Below are 22,774 nucleotides of genomic sequence, written 5' to 3'. Positions count from 1 at the left end.
ACAGGACAGCACCACTCAACGGGGGGGTTCAGTTCTCAGGGAACCAAACCCGCTCATCTCTACCGAAAACACACAGGTTTCACTGAACCTGTGTGTTTTCGGGAGATAATGTATTTTTTTTTTTTTTTACAGGCAACCAAATTGGATAGCCTGTAAAAAAACATACCGGTGAAACATCTGTAAAAAAAATCACAAAAAAATTCAATTTTTCACACCTGTTGTTTCTTCACCTAGTTGGATACCCCCTTATATAGAGTATAATGAAGAAAATAGAAAGTATTCGTTAATACTATAAATAACATTTAGCACATAGTAAACAATCAATTGCATTCAAATATAATAAAAGGTATATATAAAAAAGCTCTAAAGATTTATACATTTGTGGAGGAATGAGTAAATAAAAGAAACATGTAACATTGTAGTAAGAATTACAGTGTAATGTCCATTTTGTATGGAATAAGTCCTTTTTCTTAAGCAAAATACTTTTACCAGATAGAAAATGTTTTCTGCTGGCATAGAATGTTTTTTTTTTTACATGTACTTTAAGGGGTATATTCAATTGACGTCGACTTTTTTAGGTCGGAAGGGGTTCCGACCTATTCAATATATTCAACAAGTCGAGGAATTTGACTTGTCGTAAAGCACGTGGATCGGCAGAATAGCTGCCGATCCACGTGCTTGTGTCGACGGTTTTGGCCCCCTTTTCGACCATCTCACTTCGACTTTAAAAAAAGTCGAAGTGTGTGGGATGCGGGAGCAGTGACAGGGAGAGCCGCGGGGAGCCAGATGAGAAGAGCAGGAGGATGTCACAGGCGCCGCTCACAGCAGCGTCGACCCGGCTCCAGCAAGCGAGACCTCACTTGCTGGAGCCGGGTGGACACTGCCGTGAGCGGTTGCTGTGATGCGGGACCGTGGAGAGACAGACATACGAGGGGGGGAGACAGGGGAGAGCCGCGGGCAGACAGGGCTATATAGCTGCTGCTGTATCGCTGCTCTCCCCCATCTGCCCGCGGCTCTCCCCCCCCCCTCTCCCCCCCCCCCCCCCTCCTGCATCTCAATTCGACTTTTTTTAAAATTAAAATGATAATGTATTGAATAGCCCAGGTCGGATCCATTACGACAAATTAATGTCGGAATGGATCCGACTTCAATTGAATATACCCCTAAGTGTATTTTCCTAGCAAGAAGAGGAGCATACAACGAAATGACTCCACAAATCTGTTATATTCACCTCTGATGCTCCGACAATCTCACACAGCATGTACTTGTTGTATTCACAAATGTTATATTCACAAAGTGGAAGAGTCCAAGTAACCTACTCTCCCAGCGGCGGTGTCCGAAGCTTCATCCACAAACATAATTCTATTCATCCCTCAACACAGGATATGCTCTATATTCAGCCAAAGCCTATTTCAGTTCTGATCTGAGCCCTTTACCATTTCAAAATGTTTTTATACAAATCTTTAGACTTTTCATATTTACGTACTATATTTTTTGTACATGTCTAAGTTTTTAATACAGTAAAAGGACAGAAGTTTATGACATTGCAGCAGGTGATACAGATGCATCCTTCCTCATCTAGCCTCTGCACTTAATTAGTCGGGGGACACGGCGCTTGAGAGCTGCCAGCTCCTGTGTGACTCGGCCAGCGCTGAACACTATCTGAATAAGCGCATCGCTATGTGAATAAGACGCACAAGCAGACTACACTGATTCAAATGATATGCTGCATGTGTATATTCTGTGTGTGACTGCAGCTGTATCTGCAGGGCCATTTCTTGGGGCAGGCGAGCAGTGCAACCGCACTGGGCGCCCGCCGCGGCACTAACTGTGGCTCCCTGCTTCCCCCTCCTATTTCTCCCCGACTAACCCGCTCGGGGGGCGGAGTTTCACGGAATGACGCGGTTGCGCCGTTACGTCACGACGCAACCCCGTCACGACGCGAAACTCCCCCCTCCGAGCGGAGTACAGAGGGGGATCCAAGTTAGGAAGAGGGAAAGGCCGGCGCGAGGAGCGACTGGTGACGCGGGCCGAAGAGCGGTAATCGCCTCTGTAAGTATTCTCTCTCTCTCACTGTGTAATATGAAGACACCTGCCGTAATGTGTGAAATGGGGACTCTTGCCTGCCGTAGTGTGGGGATTTAATGTATCAAGGGCATTGCGGTGTGTGGCATAATATGGTGCAGGGGGCATTACTGTGTGGGGCTTAATATGGTAGAATTTTTTTTTCCTGTGGTGGTCGTGATCTGTTGGAGCAGGGTCAAAAACTGGATTGTGAGGTAGTCTTTACAGACGAGGCCATGCCCATTTAAATGAGGCCACACCCATTTAGATGAGGCCACACACCCTTGCCGGGTGCGCGTGCAAGTTTTTTTTTAAATCTAGGTGTGTGTGTGGGGGGGCATTTTTTTATATCATGGGGGGGGGGCGCATTTTTAAATCTCGCACTGGGAGCCAAATTGGCTAGAAACAGCCCTGTGTATCTGTATACGAAATGCTACATCACAGTGTCAGTGGAAAACACTGTAATGTAGCACTTCGTATGCAGATACAGTCGCAGGTGCCCAAAAGTATACACATGCTGCATATCATTTTAAACAGCGTAGTGTGCGTGTGCATCCTATTCACATAGTTATGCTAATAAAATGCATTGTCGTAGAATAAAGAGGCATGAAAAGTCAGCCGGCGTTAGTAAACGTGATCTAGGCGTGACTAAAATGGCTGTGTAACGTGATTGCAGCAAGGATGATCGGGGACACATCTGTATTGTAGCCATAGTGCGACAGTAAGGGTAATTTAGGACCTTAACAAGCACAAATGCTCCTACCTTTACCCACTTTTGAGGCAGATGCAGGTTGAGTTAAAGGGGGTGTTTCCATATACCATAAAGTGAGCATGAACCTTGAAATGCACTTGACAGACAAGTAGGTGCATTTGCACACATAGGAAGCATGTATAAGTGTATCTACAGATATTGCCGTTTGTAAACACCTGTAGTGATTTACTTGTGATTATAGTACTTACCACTGCTCTACTGAAAGCCGCTTTCTTCTCCGCCGGGCTAGAATCTTTCCCTCTCCAGACGAAGATCTTTACTCCTCCTTGATCTAGAATGTGGCAATCCTGCAAGAATGGATGACACAGAACTGAAGCCACTGATGAGTGCAACTCAATGCTGGATGGATCCCATGCTGTCTATGCAGGTCACGTGATCTACCAATACTGTCTATGCAGGCCCCATGAGATCTCATCATGTATGTACAGTATACTGTATATCTCCCGTTATGATTTTTAACTCTAAATTTGTTGTATGGAAATTAGGACAATATGGGCACTGAACCGAAGGGTGGCAGACATTCTTAAAACACCTATTACTTAGATGAAGAAAATCTGTGAAAAATACAGTAGAAAGAAGGGCTCTCAATAGGTAGATAAGTAAAATAGTCTCAATGTGCAATACAAATAGTGACTGACCAGCTCATTACCTATAGTGATCGCACATCACAAATACTGATCTTATGTGTCTCCCCATGTGGCGACCTTTATTTCAGGTTTTCAACTTTTCATACATTTGTTGTGTCCACTTTTCAGTTACATTGGACTTGAAAATCTAGTAACATAGTTATTGAGGTTGAAAAGAGGCAAAATGCCCATCAGCTTGAACCTCTGTTCTGTATTAAGCTGAGTCCATTATAATGTCCCCGCTGAAGTAATGTTTTATGTCTAGTTAACAACTATAAATCATGTTCCTCCCAGATTATCAATGTAAATATTTTAAATGCTATAACGTTGGATATCTTTTTCAGTCAGAAATTTATCCAATCCGTTTTTAAATGCATTTACAGAGACTGCCATTACCACCTTCTCTGGCAGGGAATTCCAAATCCTTATTGCCTTAACAGTGAAGAACCCTTTCCTACATTGCGTACGGAATTTTCTCTCCTCTAGCCTCAGCGAGTGCCCACGTGTCCTATACAAAGTTCTTTTAATAAACAATTATTTATTTATTAACAGTTTCTTATATAGCGCAGCATATTCCGTTGCGCTTTACAATTAGAACAACAGTAATAGAACAAAACTGGGTAAAAACAGACAGACATAGAGGTAGGAAGGCCCTGCTCGCAAGCTTACAAATTCCCCTGATAACTCTTTGTAATGTACCTTTACATATTTGAAGATATTAATAATGTCTCCTCTTAGACGCCTCTTTTACAGTGTATACATATTCAACCTAGTAAGTCTTTCCTCATAATCCGGTCCCTCTAGCCCTTTAATCAATTTAGTAGCTCGCCTTTGAACCCTTTCGAGTTCACAGATATCTTTTTTATAATGGGGTGCCCAAAACTGAACACAGTATTCCAGGTGCAGACGTACCAATGATTTGTACAGCGGCAGAATTACATCCTCGTCCCTTGTCTCAATTCCCCGTTTTATGCACGCTAGCACCTTACTTGCCTTCTTTACTGCACTTTGACATTATATATGGTTATTAAGCCTATTATCAATGAGTACCCCCAAATCCTTTTCCAATACTGTTACCCCTAGACTTTCCCCATTTAATATGTAGGATGCAAGTTTGTTTTTAGTACCGAAATGCATAACTTTGCATTTTTCTATATTGAACTTCATTCTCCATTTAGACGCCCAGATTTCAAGTTTAGATAAATTATTCTGCAGAGACTCCACATCTATTTCCGAATTAATTACCCTACACAGTTTAGTATCATCTGCAAAGACTGACACTGTGCTTTCCAGGCCTATTTCTAGGTCATTGATAAATATGTTGAACAGTAGTCATGTTCTAAAATATAAAACCTCATATTATAAAATAAAACAGATTAGATCTGATATTCAGCAGATAACTGATTCATGAAGGGCCTCGCTGCAGACTTCTAAGCTTAAATGGCCACTAAGCGTAACAAAAATACCTTATGTATGAGATACTAGGAACATTCCCATGTATACAAATAAAGGTTCTGAGAACTAATTGTGGCTGAAGATATTTTGGAATTTGTCATTGTGGTGGGAACATTTTTATTCTGTGCACATAAGACTACATCTTAGGAGGGTATCCTATTACCGGTGCTAATAGCCTTTCTATCCATTTAGCCCCGCAGCGGCGCGCTATTACACCCCAAGCCGGTCCTTATCAGGGATTATACTTCAGTTGCCTCAGACACCCGAAACATAATCTGCGCTAAGTGGCTGCCAGAGCCGCGATAACACATGGGATCGGGAGCATATTGGTGTCTAATTGGATACCGCTATAATGACCATAGGTCAAAAATCGCAATATCAGTCCGTTTTTATCGACCGAAAATGGATCGCTTCTAATTGGATGCCCCCCTAGTATCTTACCAAGGGCTCGATTCAGACCTGATCGCTGTTGTGCGATTTCGCAAGGCGGCCGATTATCGATCGACTGCACATGCAGACAGATCGTAATGCGCACGCGCAAGGCCAAACTGCAAAAAAATCCAGCGTCTTCTTTGATCGCTAGGCGTACGCAAGTTGATTGACAGGAAGCTGGCGTTTGGGGGTGGTAACACTCCGTTTTCTGGGAATGTCAGTAAAAAACTACAGTAACCAGGCGAAAACCCTATAGAAAAGAGCAAAAGAACAACCCGTACACCTTGATGGCCTCTGCCAAATGAATATAGCCCCTTCCCCACCAGCCAATCACAAGTGTTTTCCTGTAGTAGCCCTGATTTGCTGGCAGTGAAAGAGGTTTGTGGGAATCCCTGCTTTGCTCATGTTGTGTCTGTCATTTGTAGCATTCATATGGTTTGTTTTATAATAGTATGTTTCGGTCTTTCTTTTTTTACATATTTTTCCTTTATACAGTACATATTTTGATTACAATGGATCAAAAAGGTGACAAAAATAATATACAGATTTTTTTATTAATAATTGCTTACTAGTTCATGTTAGGAATGCCTTCACTCTGCCCAACTCCCTATGCAAACTGCTACTCCCCTGCCATCACGCTCTGCAAACCTAAGCAATCAAGACGCATGTTAAAACACATTGAGGTACAGCAGAACCAACTGTATTTGCAACATCTGTTTTCTGTTTTGCACTTTGTATAGGACCTTGAGCCGAAACTTTGGCTGAACAGGTAAGTGTTTTTTTTCCAGCAAATTAGGAATCCTCACTCTTTTCTATACATATTTTTGTTTTCATATTTTTTATTTTATGTCATTTACTAACCTGGTGCTGGAGGAGATCCTGGGTTAGAGGTTTTGTTGCGGTTTCTTGTACGACCAAGTCTCCATCTTTTTCAAAAACACTGCACAAGAGGAAAGCAATATAAATGAGATAGAGATTACTCGTACATCGAACAGGTTATTTTCTAATTTGATATGTAAGTGTATGAAAACACAATCATTATCTCTTTAATTTGATTTTAAAAATTGCATAATTACTTGGTTCCGGTATGAAAGATAGATAGTGTCTAGTTAGACCAGTCATTCCCAACCACGGTCCTCAAGGCACACCAACAGTGCAGGTTTTAGTGATATCCAGGCTGCAGCACAGATGGTTAAATCAAAATAACTAAGCTACTAATTAAGTCACCTGTGCTGAAGCCTGGATATCACTAAAACCTGCACTGTTGGTGTGCCTTGAGGACCGTGGTTGGGAAAGCCTGAGTTAGACAGTCAATAGATAGACACCATATGTTAGATGGACATTAGGTCGACAGGGTCAAAAGGTCGACAGGGTCAGGAGGTCGACATGGAAAAGGTCGACAGGTCAAAAGGTCGACATGGTCAAAAGGTCGACATGAAAATGGTCGACATGGAAAAGGTAGACACCATGTTTTTTGCATTTTTGTGGTTTGTGTGGATAGTTTTGTCATCTGGGACCCCCAATTGTAGAAAGGCATACCCTCGCAGGGCTCGCTTTGCTCGCCATGCTTCGGGCACGGTGGCTCGCTGCGCTCGCCACAAGGTTTATAACCAACTCTATGCCGACATGGATAGAGAAAGTATGACATAATCCAAAAACATGTTACATTTAAAAAAAAACATTTGTCTATCTTTTTCATGTCGACCTTTTGACCATGTCGACCTGTCGACCTTTTGACCCTGTCGACCTAAAGTCTGTCTAATATATGGTGTCTATCTATTGACTGTCTAACTAGACACTGTCTATCTATCAAACGGATAGGTAATTACTTTATGGGTGCAGTTCAAGACTGTAAAAACTTTGATGTGCCCAGGCTTGGACTGGCCCACAGGGGTACAGGGGAAACCACCGGGCCCACTGCCAGGGGACCTACCTCCTGCTCTAAGGATCAGGTTCCAGTTTGTGCACTTGAATTATACATTATACACATGTTACCTTATACTGGACTATGGTGTATTTTCTACAGTGCATTGCTGTTATTACTCTGGCACATTATCATGCATGCAGCAGCTGAATTTACTGTATATATTTATGAAGGGGCTCAGACGTTGCACTCTCTAATGGTTAGTCAAACCAATGAGGTGGCAGGCCACACCCCCTCTGCAGACTGGCCACACCCCTAAACATGGGCCCCTACCACTGCATTCCCCCGATGGGCCCTACATGCCCCAGTCCGACACTGGATGTGCCATTGCAACAGCGTGGAAATACTGGTAACAGTAGTACATTGCAGGTACAACTTACCTCTAACCAGCATAGGGTTGCAGAGTTATTATGTGCACACAATGCAGATAACTGAATTACATAGAAACATAGGGGCGTCATTCAGATCTGATCGCTGCTGTACGTTTTCACACAGCGGGCGATCAGGTACAAACTGCACATACGTATGCACCGCAGTGCGCACGCGCATCAGAAAGCAACAAAGGGCATCGTTGGTCAGCAACGGGATGGTGCGAAAAATCCATTTGGACGGTCGTTCGCAAGGTGATTGACAGAAGGAGGCCGTTCGTGGGTGGTAACTGACCGTTTATTGGGAGTGTCTGGAAAAACGCAGACGTTCCCAAGCGTTTTCAGGGGGGGGGGGGGGGGGGTCTGACATCAGCTCTGGCCCCGATCAGCTTGATGTGATCGCACTGTAGGATTAAGTCCTGGGCTGTGCAGAGACTGCACACAGTGAATTTAGCAGTGCGGCGTACACATGCAATCGCACACTTGCACGGCGAATATACACTCCCACTAGAGGCGGCGACTATCTGAACGCAGGACAGCAAAATTAGCAGCCCAGCGATCAGATCTTAATTACCCTATAGGTTGACGGCAGATAAGAGGCACTTGGCCCATCTAGTCTGCCCTTTTTTTAACCTTTAAGCAACCTCACCCCTTTTTGGTTCTTAGTTCTTTGCAAGGTTATTCATATACCCATAACAAGCTTGTTTAAATTGCACTTCTGACTTAGGGGGTGATTCAGAGCTGATCGTAGATGTGCTAAATTTAGCACAGCTACGATCAGTTTCTCTGACATGCCGGGGGACGCCCAGCACAGGGCTAGTCCGCCCCGCATTTCAGGCCCTGAGTCTCTGAGCACAGTACAGTGCCAAAGTATAGGCTCCCAAACCATACTCCAGAGTTATAGCCTTGTGCTACTTGTGTTCTCCCTGTGAAGTTCCGTTCCTAGATCCTGTCTCCCGTGCTCCGTTCCTGGTCACTGTGCGCCATCCTCACTCATGTCGACTGGCTCAGATCCAGTCTGTACATACACCTCTCGGCAACTTGTTTACTCCAGTGCATACCAGCTCCGTACTAGGGAACCCAGACAGAGGGCCACAACATGCATGTTGGGTGCAGCGAAGCCCAATCCCTCTGGCAGGGAGGTGGTTGATAGGTCAACAGTTACAAGGTCGACAGTCAATAGGTTGACACCATAGCATCTACAGTCAAAAGGTCGACATAAAAACGACTGACACACATATGGTTTACATATGGTACCGACATATGTTTTTCCATGTTTTTACAACTTTTGCTGCATTTACTATCCATGTCACAAACTATTAACTTTAGTAACCACTGAGCCTGAAGCGTGGCGAGCGAAGCGAGCCCATAATGGGCCGCATTTCATAAATTTGGGTGAAATATGTTTAAAAACACAAAATACAGTAACATAAAAATATTCCTTTTTTGTGTTGACCTTTTGACCCTGGTAACCTTTTGACTGTGAACCTCTTGACCCTGTCAATGTTAATGTTTTGACGGTCGATGTAATGTTGTCAACCTAATGACTATGGACCGTTATAATTAGAGATGAGCGCCTGAAATTTTTCGGGTTTTGTGTTTTGGTTTTGGGTTCGGTTCCGCGGCCGTGTTTTGGGTTCGAACGCGTTTTGGCAAAACCTCACCGAATTTTTTTTTGTCGGATTCGGGTGTGTTTTGGATTTGGGTGTTTTTTTCAAAAAACACTAAAAAAACAGCTTAAATCATAGAATTTGGGGGTCATTTTGATCCCAAAGTATTATTAACCTCAAAAACCATAATTTACACTCATTTTCAGTCTATTCTGAATACCTCACACCTCACAATATTATTTTTAGTCCTAAAATTTGCACCGAGGTCGCTGTGTGAGTAAGATAAGCGACCCTAGTGGCCGACACAAACACCGGGCCCATCTAGGAGTGGCACTGCAGTGTCACGCAGGATGTCCCTTCCAAAAAACCCTCCCCAAACAGCACATGACGCAAAGAAAAAAAGAGGCGCAATGAGGTAGCTGTGAGTAAGATTAGCGACCCTAGTGGCCGACACAAACACCGGGCCCATCTAGGAGTGGCACTGCAGTGTCACGCAGGATGGCCCTTCCAAAAAACCCTCCCCAAACAGCACATGACGCAAAGAAAAAAAGAGGCGCAATGAGGTAGCTGTGTGAGTAAGATTAGCGACCCTAGTGGCCGACACAAACACCGGGCCCATCTAGGAGTGGCACTGCAGTGTCACGCAGGATGTCCCTTCCAAAAAACCCTCCCCAAACAGCACATGACGCAAAGAAAAAAAGAGGCGCAATGAGGTAGCTGTGTGAGTAAGATTAGCGACCCTAGTGGCCGACACAAACACCGGGCCCATCTAGGAGTGGCACTGCAGTGTCACGCAGGATGTCCCTTCCAAAAAACCCTCCCCAAACAGCACATGACGCAAAGAAAAAAAGAGGCGCAATGAGGTAGCTGTGTGAGTAAGATTAGCGACCCTAGTGGCCGACACAAACACCGGGCCCATCTAGGAGTGGCACTGCAGTGTCACGCAGGATGTCCCTTCCAAAAAACCCTCCCTAAACAGCACATGACGCAAAGAAAAAAAGAGGCGCAATGAGGTAGCTGACTGTGTGAGTAAGATTAGCGACCCTAGTGGCCGACACAAACACCGGGCCCATTTAGGAGTGGCACTGCAGTGTCACGCAGGATGTCCCTTCCAAAAAACCCTCCCCAATCAGCACATGATGCAAAGAAAAAGAAAAGAAAAAAGAGGTGCAAGATGGAATTGTCCTTGGGCCCTCCCACCCACCCTTATGTTGTATAAACAAAACAGGACATGCACACTTTAACCAACCCATCATTTCAGTGACAGGGTCTGCCACACGACTGTGACTGATATGACGGGTTGGTTTGGACCCCCCCCAAAAAAGAAGCAATTAATCTCTCCTTGCACAAACTGGCTCTACAGAGGCAAGATGTCCACCTCATCATCACCCTCCGATATATCACCGTGTACATCCCCCTCCTCACAGATTATCAATTCGTCCCCACTGGAATCCACCATCTCAGCTCCCTGTGTACTTTGTGGAGGCAATTGCTGCTGGTCAATGTCTCCGCGGAGGAATTGATTATAATTCATTTTAATGAACATCATCTTCTCCACATTTTCTGGATGTAACCTCGTACGCCGATTGCTGACAAGGTGAGCGGCGGCACTAAACACTCTTTCGGAGTACACACTTGTGGGAGGGCAACTTAGGTAGAATAAAGCCAGTTTGTGCAAGGGCCTCCAAATTGCCTCTTTTTCCTGCCAGTATAAGTACGGACTGTGTGACGTGCCTACTTGGATGCGGTCACTCATATAATCCTCCACCATTCTATCAATGTTGAGAGAATCATATGCAGTGACAGTAGACGACATGTCCGTAATCGTTGTCAGGTCCTTCAGTCCGGACCAGATGTCAGCATCAGCAGTCGCTCCAGACTGCCCTGCATCACCGCCAGCGGGTGGGCTCGGAATTCTGAGCCTTTTCCTCGCACCCCCAGTTGCGGGAGAATGTGAAGGAGGAGATGTTGACAGGTCGCGTTCCGCTTGACTTGACAATTTTGTCACCAGCAGGTCTTTCAACCCCAGCAGACTTGTGTCTGCCGGAAAGAGAGATCCAAGGTAGGCTTTAAATCTAGGATCGAGCACGGTGGCCAAAATGTAGTGCTCTGATTTCAACAGATTGACCACCCGTGAATCCTTGTTAAGCGAATTAAGGGCTCCATCCACAAGTCCCACATGCCTAGCGGAATCGCTCCGTGTTAGCTCCTCCTTCAATGTCTCCAGCTTCTTCTGCAAAAGCCTGATGAGGGGAATGACCTGACTCAGGCTGGCAGTGTCTGAACTGACTTCACGTGTGGCAAGTTCAAAGGGCATCAGAACCTTGCACAACGTTGAAATCATTCTCCACTGCGCTTGAGACAGGTGCATTCCACCTACTATATCGTGCTCAATTGTATAGGCTTGAATGGCCTTTTGCTGCTCCTCCAACCTCTGAAGCATATAGAGGGTTGAATTCCACCTCGTTACCACTTCTTGCTTCAGATGATGGCAGGGCAGGTTCAGTAGTTTTTGGTGGTGCTCCAGTCTTCTGTACGTGGTGCCTGTACGCCGAAAGTGTCCCGCAATTCTTCTGGCCACCGACAGCATCTCTTGCACGCCCCTGTCGTTTTTTAAAAAATTCTGCACCACCAAATTCAAGGTATGTGCAAAACATGGGACGTGCTGGAATTTGCCCATATTTAATGCACACACAATATTGCTGGCGTTGTCCGATGCCACAAATCCACAGGAGAGTCCAATTGGGGTAAGCCATTCCGCGATGATCTTCCTCAGTTGCCGTAAGAGGTTTTCAGCTGTGTGCGTATTCTGGAAAGCGGTGATACAAAGCGTAGCCTGCCTAGGAAAGAGTTGGCGTTTGCGAGATGCTGCTACTGGTGCCGCCGCTGCTGTTCTTGCGGCGGGAGTCCATACATCTACCCAGTGGGCTGTCACAGTCATATAGTCCTGACCCTGCCCTGCTCCACTTGTCCACATGTCCGTGGTTAAGTGGACATTGGGTACAACTGCATTTTTTAGGACACTGGTGAGTCTTTTTCTGACGTCCGTGTACATTCTCGGTATCGCCTGCCTAGAGAAGTGGAACCTAGATGGTATTTGGTAACGGGGGCACACTGCCTCAATAAATTGTCTAGTTCCCTGTGAACTAACGGCGGATACCGGACGCACGTCTAACACCAACATAGTTGTCAAGGCCTCAGTTATCCGCTTTGCAGCAGGATGACTGCTGTGATATTTCATCTTCCTCGCAAAGGACTGTTGAACAGTCAATTGCTTACTGGAAGTAGTACAAGTGGGCTTACGACTTCCCCTCTGGGATGACCATCGACTCCCAGCAGCAACAACAGCAGCGCCAGCAGCAGTAGGCGTTACACGCAAGGATGCATCGGAGGAATCCCAGGCAGGAGAGGAATCGTCAGAATTGCCAGTGACATGGCTTGCAGGACTATTGGCATTCCTGGGGAAGGAGGAAATTGACACTGAGGGAGTTGGTGGGGTGGTTTGCGTGAGCTTGGTTACAAGAGGAAGGGATTTACTGGTCAGTGGACTGCTTCCGCTGTCACCCAAAGTTTTTGAACTTGTCACTGACTTATTATGAATGCGCTGCAGGTGACGTATAAGGGAGGATGTTCCGAGGTGGTTAACGTCCTTACCCCTACTTATTACAGCTTGACAAAGGGAACACACGGCTTGACACCTGTTGTCCGCATTTCTGGTGAAATACCTCCACACCGAAGAGCTGATTTTTTGGGTATTTTCACCTGGCATGTCAACGGCCATATTCCTCCCACGGACAACAGGTGTCTCCCCGGGTGCCTGACTTAAACAAACCACCTCACCATCAGAATCCTCCTGGTCAATTTCCTCCCCAGCGCCAGCAACACCCATATCCTCCTCATCCTGGTGTACTTCAACACTGACATCTTCAATCTGACTATCAGGAACTGGACTGCGGGTGCTCCTTCCAGCACTTGCAGGGGGCGTGCAAATGGTGGAAGGCGCATGCTCTTCACGTCCAGTGTTGGGAAGGTCAGGCATCGCAACCGACACAATTGGACTCTCCTTGTGGATTTGGGATTTCGAAGAATGCACAGTTCTTTGCTGTGCTGCTTTTGCCAGCTTGAGTCTTTTCATTTTTCTAGCGAGAGGCTGAGTGCTTCCATCCTCATGTGAAGCTGAACCACTAGCCATGAACATAGGCCAGGGCCTCAGCCGTTCCTTGCCACTCCGTGTCGTAAATGGCATATTGGCAAGTTTACGCTTCTCCTCCGACAATTTTATTTTAGGTTTTGGAGTCCTTTTTTTTCTGATATTTGGTGTTTTGGATTTGACATGCTCTGTACTATGACATTGGGCATCGGCCTTGGCAGACGACGTTGCTGGCATTTCATCGTCTCGGCCATGACTAGTGGCAGCAGCTTCAGCACGAGGTGGAAGTGGATCTTGATCTTTCCCTAATTTTGGAACCTCAACATTTTTGTTCTCCATATTTTAATAGGCACAACTAAAAGGCACCTCAGGTAAACAATGGAGATGGATACTAGTATACAATTATGGACTGCCTGCCGAGTGCAGACACAGAGGTAGCCACAGCCGTGAACTACCGTACTGTACTGTGTCTGCTGCTAATATAGACTGGTTGATAAAGAGATGTCTATGTAACTATGTATGTATAAAGAAGAAAGAAAAAAAAACCACGGTTAGGTGGTATACAATTATGGACGGACTGCCTGCCGAGTGCAGACACAGAGGTAGCCACAGCCGTGAACTACCGTACTGTACTGTGTCTGCTGCTAATAATATAGACTGGTTGATAAAGAGATGTCGTAGTAGTATGTATGTATAAAGAAGAAAGAAAAAAAAACCACGGTTAGGTGGTATACAATTATGGACGGACTGCCTGCCGAGTGCAGACACAGAGGTAGCCACAGCCGTGAACTACCGTACTGTACTGTGTCTGCTGCTAATATAGACTGGTTGATAAAGAGATGTCTATGTAACTATGTATGTATAAAGAAGAAAGAAAAAAAAACCACGGTTAGGTGGTATACAATTATGGACGGACTGCCTGCCGAGTGCAGACACAGAGGTAGCCACAGCCGTGAACTACCGTACTGTACTGTGTCTGCTGCTAATATAGACTGGTTGATAAAGAGATGTCGTAGTAGTATGTATGTATAAAGAAGAAAAAAAAACCACGGTTAGGTGGTATACAATTATGGACGGACTGCCTGCCGAGTGCAGACACAGAGGTAGCCACAGCCGTGAACTACCGTACTGTGTCTGCTGCGACTGGATGATAAATGATATAAAAAATATATATATATCACTACTGCAGCCGGACAGGTATATATTATATATTATATAATGACGGACCTGCTGGACACTGTCTGTCAGCAGAATGAGTTTTATTTTTATAGAATAAAAAAAAAAACAACACACAAGTGAAGTCACACGACGAGTGTTTAACTTTTTCAGGCAATCACAATATAAGTATACTACTAACTATACTGGTGGTCAGTGTGGTCAGGTCACTGGTCAGTCACACTGGCAGTGGCACTCCTGCAGCAAAAGTGTGCACTGTTTAATTTTAATATAATATTATGTACTCCTGGCTCCTGCTATAACCTATAACTGGCACTGCAGTGCTCCCCAGTCTCCCCCACAATTATAAGCTGTGTGAGCTGAGCACAGTCAGATATATATATACATTGATGCAGCACACTGGGCTGAGCAGTGCACACAGATATGGTATGTGACTGAGTCACTGTGTGTATCGTTTTTTTCAGGCAGAGAACGGATATATTAAATAAAACAAACAACTGCACTGTCTGGTGGTCACTGTGGTCGTCAGTCACTAAACTCTGCACTCTCTTCTACAGTATCACAGCCTCAGGTCAATCTCTCTCTCTCTCTCTCAACCCTAATCTAAATGGAGAGGACGCCAGCCACGTCCTCTCCCTATCAATCTCGATGCACGTGTGAAAATGGCGGCGACGCGCGGCTCCTTATATAGAATCCGAGTCTCGCGAGAATCCGACAGCGTCATGATGACGTTCGGGCGCGCTCGGGTTAACCGAGCAAGGCGGGAGGATCCGAGTCTGCTCGGACCCGTGAAAAAAACCATGAAGTTCGGGCGGGTTCGGATTCAGAGAAACCGAACCCGCTCATCTCTAGTTATAATGTCTATCTTCTGCATCATCCCCCGGTAAGCACCACTGGCACGTTAGACTATGTGCCTCTGCTCTGGGTCTCTGCCAATCCCATAGTACGGGTCTGCATCAAATGCATCCATCTGAGAGTTACCCCACTCCCACCTCCATACATTAGATGTAGCACTGAGACTGACACATAGGGGGGAATGTAATAGAGTGATAGAACTAGGAATTGCGGGGACTTCATCCGATTTCTCATGTATTTTTATAGCAGCAAATCAGTTATGCAGCAAAACCAACCTTGTTTTGCTGTGTAGCTGCCGCTTTAGAAATGCATGAGAACTGGGATGAAGTCCCGCACTTCCTGGTTCTCGCACGCTATTCTCCTCCTCCTCTGTTTCAAATCACAGCATCATGTAGCGCTCTCCCATGTCTTATTTCTCTTCCCAGATCGGGTCCTCAAGAAAAAAAAAAAGTCTATTGTGGCAGACGAGTAAATATTGAATCTCACGTTAATCAGTTCATGTAGTTCAGTGCTGCTGTTCACATATTTACATTTACCAGTCCACAGACATGCTCTATCTATGTATCTGCTTAAAAAGAAACCACCTTTACACATGAAGGTGCAGATGTACTAACAACCAATCAGCTCATTTTTGAAAGCACAGGGGTAGATGTATTAAGTGGTGGTATGGAGGAGTAGTGGCATCAGTGCGCATTATGTGTGTGCACTGATAACGCTTCTCCCCCATGTATTACTGCGGAGAGGTGTAGTAAATGACAGGGGTGCTATGCGTCTCTATCTATATCAGCGCTGACTGTTCCGACTCCTGCAGTTATCGATTTTGACAGCTGCCGGTGTCGTTGCCCATTCACCACAGTAGAGACAGCACTCTCCCTGACTGTGGTAGCTGCTGGCTCCTGGCTATACGGGAGATCTCGCACATGACCAGTGAGCCAGCCGGAAAGAGAGATACAGCACCAATTGGCTCCTAACTGCCATGTCACAGGCTGTGTTTGAAAAATGACAGGAGCCGATTGGCTGATACTTTATCTCCAGCGACTTTATCTCCATCCAAGGCTTAGTAAATAGACCCCTAAGTCGCGGATCACCTTGGTAATGAGGTGAAGCAGGAAGTGCTGTGGCGGCATGATCCGTGCCACTATAACACATCTCCTCCACAGTCTGTAACATGGTAGTTAGGAGCTTGATCACTTTCCAAGGCTTATTACATCTCCTCCGATGTCACATAATAGATACTATGGAGTATACAAAGGCCATATACTGTATGATCTATGAGCCACAATGCATACACTAGTACAGTGGTTCTCAAACTCAGTCCTCAGGACCCCACACAGTGCATGTTTTGCAGGTAACCCAGCAGGTGCACAGGTGTATTAATTACTCACTGACACATTTTAAAAGGTCCACAGGTGGAGCTAATTATGTCATTTGTGATTCTGTGAGGAGACCTGCAAAACATGCACTGTGTGGGGTCCTGAGGACCGAGTTTGAGAACCTGTGCACTAGTAGATTACCTTTACTAATGAATACTGCCTCTCATAAAAAAATAAACAAAATGTTGTAAGAAATCCTGGAATGCTGCACAAGATGGACCAGTTGTCTAGTGCCAAGATGTTGCTGTTTTCTATGTATGGCTTTATTATTGTTACACGGTGCACTGTACATGGGAATCATGAGTAGTCTAGAATGTTCCCCCATCTGTGAGCTGAGGAAGACTTCATATGCTGTAGTGAAGGGTGATAGGCAAGGCACAGTGACAGCAAGGAACGCCATTGTCATTTCTTTATCTCATTAATAAAGTGTCCTGCTGCAAAATGAAACCTTCCTTCTGCATTGCTTGTAACATAAGGAGCACCAGTCAGTCTACTCCTTACTTCTCTACCGTATGCCAACTCCTCTCCTCTGCCATCACCACCTGGGCATTGGAAGGTCCGGGCTCTGGAACACCGGACTTGACCGGCTCCTTGCACTTACCTGTGCCTCTGTGGATATCTGCATGTTCCCTGTGTATGTGACAGCAAAAGGTGCAGGGAGATGTCACAGCTTCCTCCTGACCTGCAACTGCAGCACTTGGGTAGAGGGACTGGGAGCAGCACGGACGGAATGGTTCAGCCTATAGACCTGACCGGCTCCCTGCAGCAACCTCTGCTGCTGTGGAGCGCTCTATGCCCGTCCCTGTGTACAGTATGTGACAGCTGTCACACATCAAACGGTGCAGGGAGACATGCGCAGAGATCTCCACAGCGGGAGAGGTCGCTGCAGGAAGCCGGTCGGTTTGGAGTCCAGACAATTCCGGATTTCACCCAGTCTCCACCAACTGTTGCTCCTCTGCACATGTGACCACCTTCTCCTCTACAAATCCTATGTACCCAGAGGAAAGCTACCGTTTCGTGATTCATAAGCTACCTTTCAGTCAAAATCCAAAATATACTTTCCTCCTATTACAGTATAAACTCTGTACTGAACTTGAGTGAGTCTGATTCTTTGAGCCTGAATCTGAGTCACCACAGCAAGTGATTTGCAGCAAACTGCGATGCATACGCATCACTTAGAAGGTAAGAGTGCATCTGACTCGTTCGCTTCTCAGTCTTTTCTCTGTGATGGCTGAATGTGGGTTACCGGGTGCCAATGGAGAAACATGGGGCCTAATTCAGAAAAGATCGCAGCAGCAAATTTGTTAGTTAATGGGCAAAACCATGGGCACTGCAGGGGAGGCAGGTATAACAGGTGCAGAGAGTTAGATTTGGGTGGGTTATATTGTTTCTGTGCAGGGTAAATACTGGCTGCTTTATTTTTACACTGCAATTTACATTTCAGTTTGAACACACCCCACTGAAATCTAACTCTCTCTGCACATGTTATATCTGCCCCACCTGCAGTGCACATGGTTTTGCCCATTAGCTAACAAATTTGCTGCTGCGATCAGGTCTGAATTAGGCCCATTGTGTAGGTGTGCTGGGGTCATCTAGTCAGAGTTACTACCTACTCTGAGTCAAGGATGCACAGAACATACCACGTTCAGTCACATCTCCTTAAACCAGCATTTGGTAAGAGTAAATACTGTTGATAGCGATGACAGCCAGAGGTCTGGGGGCTGTACGATCACTAAATAGATGTCTACAAATCAGAATACAGGGGTATAGTCACATTAGCATTCCGTTTGCTGTAGGCATCTGACATTGCAACTTCATAACATGTGACCTTTGTATAAACTGCATATAGAAATATGGTCTAATGCAGAGGTTCCCAAACTGTGTGCCGTGGCTCCCTGGGGTGCCTCTGGACACTTGCAGGGGTGTCCTGGGTTGGTGGTCCAGGACCATTTAAATTTATTCATGGTCAATGTAATAGGCAAAACCAGTGCTGGTGGCTGCCAGTCATAAAATATGTGGTCAAACAGAAGCAAATCTTGTCCCTCACCACACAACTGACCCTAAGGATGACATATAAACGCCATCTACTTAATGTAATATTTCTTTCTACATTTCTCAATAAGAAATTTTTGGCCTAGGGGTGCCGTGAAAAAAATTCTGATATTCTAGGGCGCCATGATTCAAAAAAGTTTGGAAACCACTGGTCTAATGAATGAAATGAAGCTGTTACACTCCTACTGCCAATGCACAAATGTGTCAGATACATAACATACAGTAGGTCAGGTCTGTATGCCACGCTGCTGTTTTCTGACTTACTGGTAAAGTCTGACGTTGGATTTTTGCTGCTCATCTGCCTTCTCATCTGGAATCGCATCCTTTAGCTCCCCGGTCCTTGCCCCCAGCACGGCTGTCATCACCTGCATCAACTCAGGGGAATCTTGTTCATTGTCTATAATCCCAATCTGTGCTCGTCCGCCCCTCTCATCATCTCTTATGCTCTGAGCCAAGGAGCAGGCCTGAAAATAGACACATGATTTGTTAGGTTTCATTTAGGAAAAGACCTAGTACAGTTCCCTATCTAATAATAAGTGATATAATGAGTGTATACTGTCTATGATACACCAGAGATCAGAAACATATGTATGACGACTTGAAACAAGGACACTGTAACCTGCAGAACGCAACCCACAGAACAGTGAGCAGAGTAGCCTATTCTTGCTGCAGAACTGTGCGTTATTAAAGGTGCTAGATAAGAAGCAGGAATCCAGAAGAGGATTACAATAGTTGATGTGGGATTGGATCAGGGTTTATATTAATGTTTTCCAGACAATGAAAAAGTGGGCGCCGAGGCAAAAGGATTAGTTCCAAAGGATGTAAAGTGTACGCTTGGTGCTTTTAATATGGGGATCCCAAGGAGGGTGTTGTTATATGCGGAAATAAAAGTTATCTCTAGTAACTAAGGGGTCTATTTACCAAGCCGTGGATGGAGATAAAGTACCAGCCAATCTGCTCCTAACTGCCATGTCACAGGCTGGGTTTGAAAAATGACAGTTAGGAGCTGATTGGCTGGTACTTTATCTCTGTCCACTTTATCTTCATCCAAGGCTTAGTAAATAGACCCCTAAACCGCTCGTTTTTAAACCGAGCATCTTACAGGAAGTCAGCATAAATATACCAGTGTGTGTAATATGGCAATGCTGAGGTTGGTGAGTTAGCAACGTATCCTGTGCCATCTGCATCAACTATTCAGTTCTTGAAACCGCTTACTATGCTGACATACTGTTTAATGACAGCTCCATGATGCTAGCGCCTGAAATCTGCACTGCAGATGCTTGTATGTGTAATGCATCCTTACAGTTCCACTAGCTAGTACTATACACTATGCCTCAATTATATTGCATGGTGCACAGATGGTGTAATGGTTAGCATTACTGCCTTACAGCACTAAGGTTCAATTCCCACCATGGCCCTGCATGGAGTTTGTATAGTATCCCTGTGCTTGGGTTTCCCCCAGGTGCTCCGGTTTCCTCCCACAATCCAAAATATATACTGGTAGGTTAATTGGCTCCCAACAAAATTAACCCTAGCGTAAATGTGTGTGTGTACATGTGGTAGGGAATATAGATTGTAAGCTCCACTGGGGCAAGGACTGATGTGAAATATTCTCTGTACAGCGCTGCGGAATATGTGTGCGCTATATAAATAACAGGCAATAAATAAATAAATAATACATAAGATAATAAAATGGAAATGGTTTTATCCAATACTTCAACTGGTTGGTTGCTTTAAAGAGAACACAATCTTCCTGAGAAATAGGTAATGTCAAACAAAACGTCTCTGTATGTAATATGCTTCTGTTTTACTGACCCTTATTCTCTCTGACCGGTTGCTTTCTGGCCCATTCCATTGGATGATCACTTTACCAAGGTCCAATAGGAAAACATCTCCTTTGTTAAAACTATTCCAGGACAAATCCACCTGTGAGGGGGAGACAGATGGCAGAGAGTTACTATAGTGACAGAGCTGTGCTTCACCAACAAACTAATGTACTGTATACTACACATCCCTTTACCACTAGCAGGAACTAACTGTTAAGGGTATTCTTCATGTAACCTTTCTCTGCCTGCTTAATGATGCTTCTTAATATATTGCTTTATTTGTCTTGCTTCTGTGATTTTCAGTAATGGGTTTGTACTATTAAACAGAGTTCTTTATTCTCATTGCCCTTGGATATAACACAGCTCTGCTGTGCTTTCTGCACTGTATACGTTGGAATCCATAGACAGGGGTGCCACGATTGGAGGGGGGTACAAAGTACCGAAGCATTCCAAGAAGGAGCAGCCATCCCCTGCTGCAGCGCAAGTCCCCAATATTCACAATGGAGTGAGGCCATGTTCTCATATACACGGCCACACCACCTAAAGTCCCAGGGCCCAATATTTCTCATGGCATCCCTGGTAAGCTGTCAAGAAAACATAAATTGTATGTAGTAAATATTGCAGGATGAATGTACACACCAAGTTAAAGTAATCTGAATTTAGGAAAACACAGTGAATTGCACCTCTTTTATAATACAAAGTATAGTACCCTGGCTCATTTTAATGCTTTACACTAAACGTGCAGTTTTAATGTCCTCATAAGCAGAGTCGGACTGGCCCACAGGGGAACAGGGGAAACCACCGGTGGGCCCCACTTCCTGTTGGCCCTCATCCTCCTCTAGGGATCAGGTTCCAGACTTTATCCAGGTTCACTTGAATTATGCATTATATATATGTTACATTATACTTTACAAGAATATGGTTTATTAAATATTTACCATTGGACACAGAAAATGTACTCTTTAATGGTTAGCCAAACCTCTGTGGTTGCTGGCCACGCCCCCACTTGAGCCTGGCCACACCCTTAAGCATGGGCCTCTACAACAGCATTCCCCCGGTGGGCCCTTCATTCCCCAGTCCGACACTGCTCATAAGTCATTACTCATCAGCTGCTTACTTTCCCAGTTCACCCTTCTAGTTACAGCCCTCCCTCAGAATGTAACCCATCATGAGCAGGGCGCTCTGCCATTGTTCTCTACTCCTGACACTACCCCTGGTAGGCACCAACATGATGTTCCCATCTCCTATCCCCATCAGCAACTCTGGGTGTCCACCATACTTATCTACACTCCTGGAACGGCCCGAAGGCTCCTTAAAATTGTTTGGCGTTCCCAGCTGCCCGGAAGAGTGGGCAAGTCTCTCGGAGCCAGGCGCCACCAGCCCACAGCAGCCCACTTACCGAGTAAAATACACGGTCTAGTTGGCCGATGAATCAATTTGTACTGAAACGCATCATCATGGCCCCGTCCCCTGCTTCACAATGCCGGTGATCACGGCATTGTGTAGAAGGCCAGATTGATGCATTGTTTTATCATGCCCACCAGCCTGCTCACATTCCCATAACACACTCCTCTGCTGGACGAACCCAGAAAGTCGGCATGTATGGTGTCCTCTACTTGTCAGATACAGGATCATTGCATGCTGATTTACTTCCTGCTCTAGATGTATGCTGTATTGCTGTAATTTGGAGGGCAGGAAGTTGCATCACTGACATCCACTTGTTACTGAGGAAGTGCCTCTGCAGCCACTATTTAGCATGCCGCAGTGAGTAAAGACACACTTCTGCAGTTCTCACTCCTCCCTACCATAAGCATATTGTCATGACTTGCTTTAACTAGCCATAATAAGTAACTGTACCCTTCCCTTCATTTCCCCCAATAACTCCACCCTGCATTTAGTTGTATTGTTATGTAATAGTGATCCTATTGATATTCAATTGTATTGTTACTACCTGTATGGCATTTGTAATAATACAAATATATTAAATGTAAAAAAATATATATTTATCTCCATTTAGTGTCTACAGTATCTTTTCATGGTAAAAATGTAAGCGTGCCAGCCAGCATATTACACAGAGGATGCGTTGACTCA

At 45.1% G+C, this 22,774-nt stretch overlaps 1 protein-coding gene across 1 annotated transcript in view; it reads right to left on the bottom strand.

Moving 5' to 3' along the window:
• VILL (villin like) overlaps nt 1–22,774 on the bottom strand; it is a 219,245-nt gene that overhangs the window by 70,189 nt on the left and 126,282 nt on the right. Inside the window, exons 6-9 of the mRNA XM_063921788.1 lie at nt 20,673–20,783; nt 19,122–19,321; nt 6,211–6,289; nt 3,025–3,123 (exon numbers count right to left, since the gene is read on the bottom strand). Coding sequence (XP_063777858.1) covers nt 3,025–3,123; nt 6,211–6,289; nt 19,122–19,321; nt 20,673–20,783 — 489 coding nt within the window. The remainder of the gene's footprint in view (nt 1–3,024; nt 3,124–6,210; nt 6,290–19,121; nt 19,322–20,672; nt 20,784–22,774) is intronic.

Source organism: Pseudophryne corroboree, chromosome 5 (assembly GCF_028390025.1).
Source record: "Pseudophryne corroboree isolate aPseCor3 chromosome 5, aPseCor3.hap2, whole genome shotgun sequence".
NCBI lineage: Eukaryota > Metazoa > Chordata > Amphibia > Anura > Myobatrachidae > Pseudophryne > Pseudophryne corroboree.
Note: the sequence above shows the minus strand (reverse complement) of the source record. Positions and strands in the feature narration are given on the sequence as shown.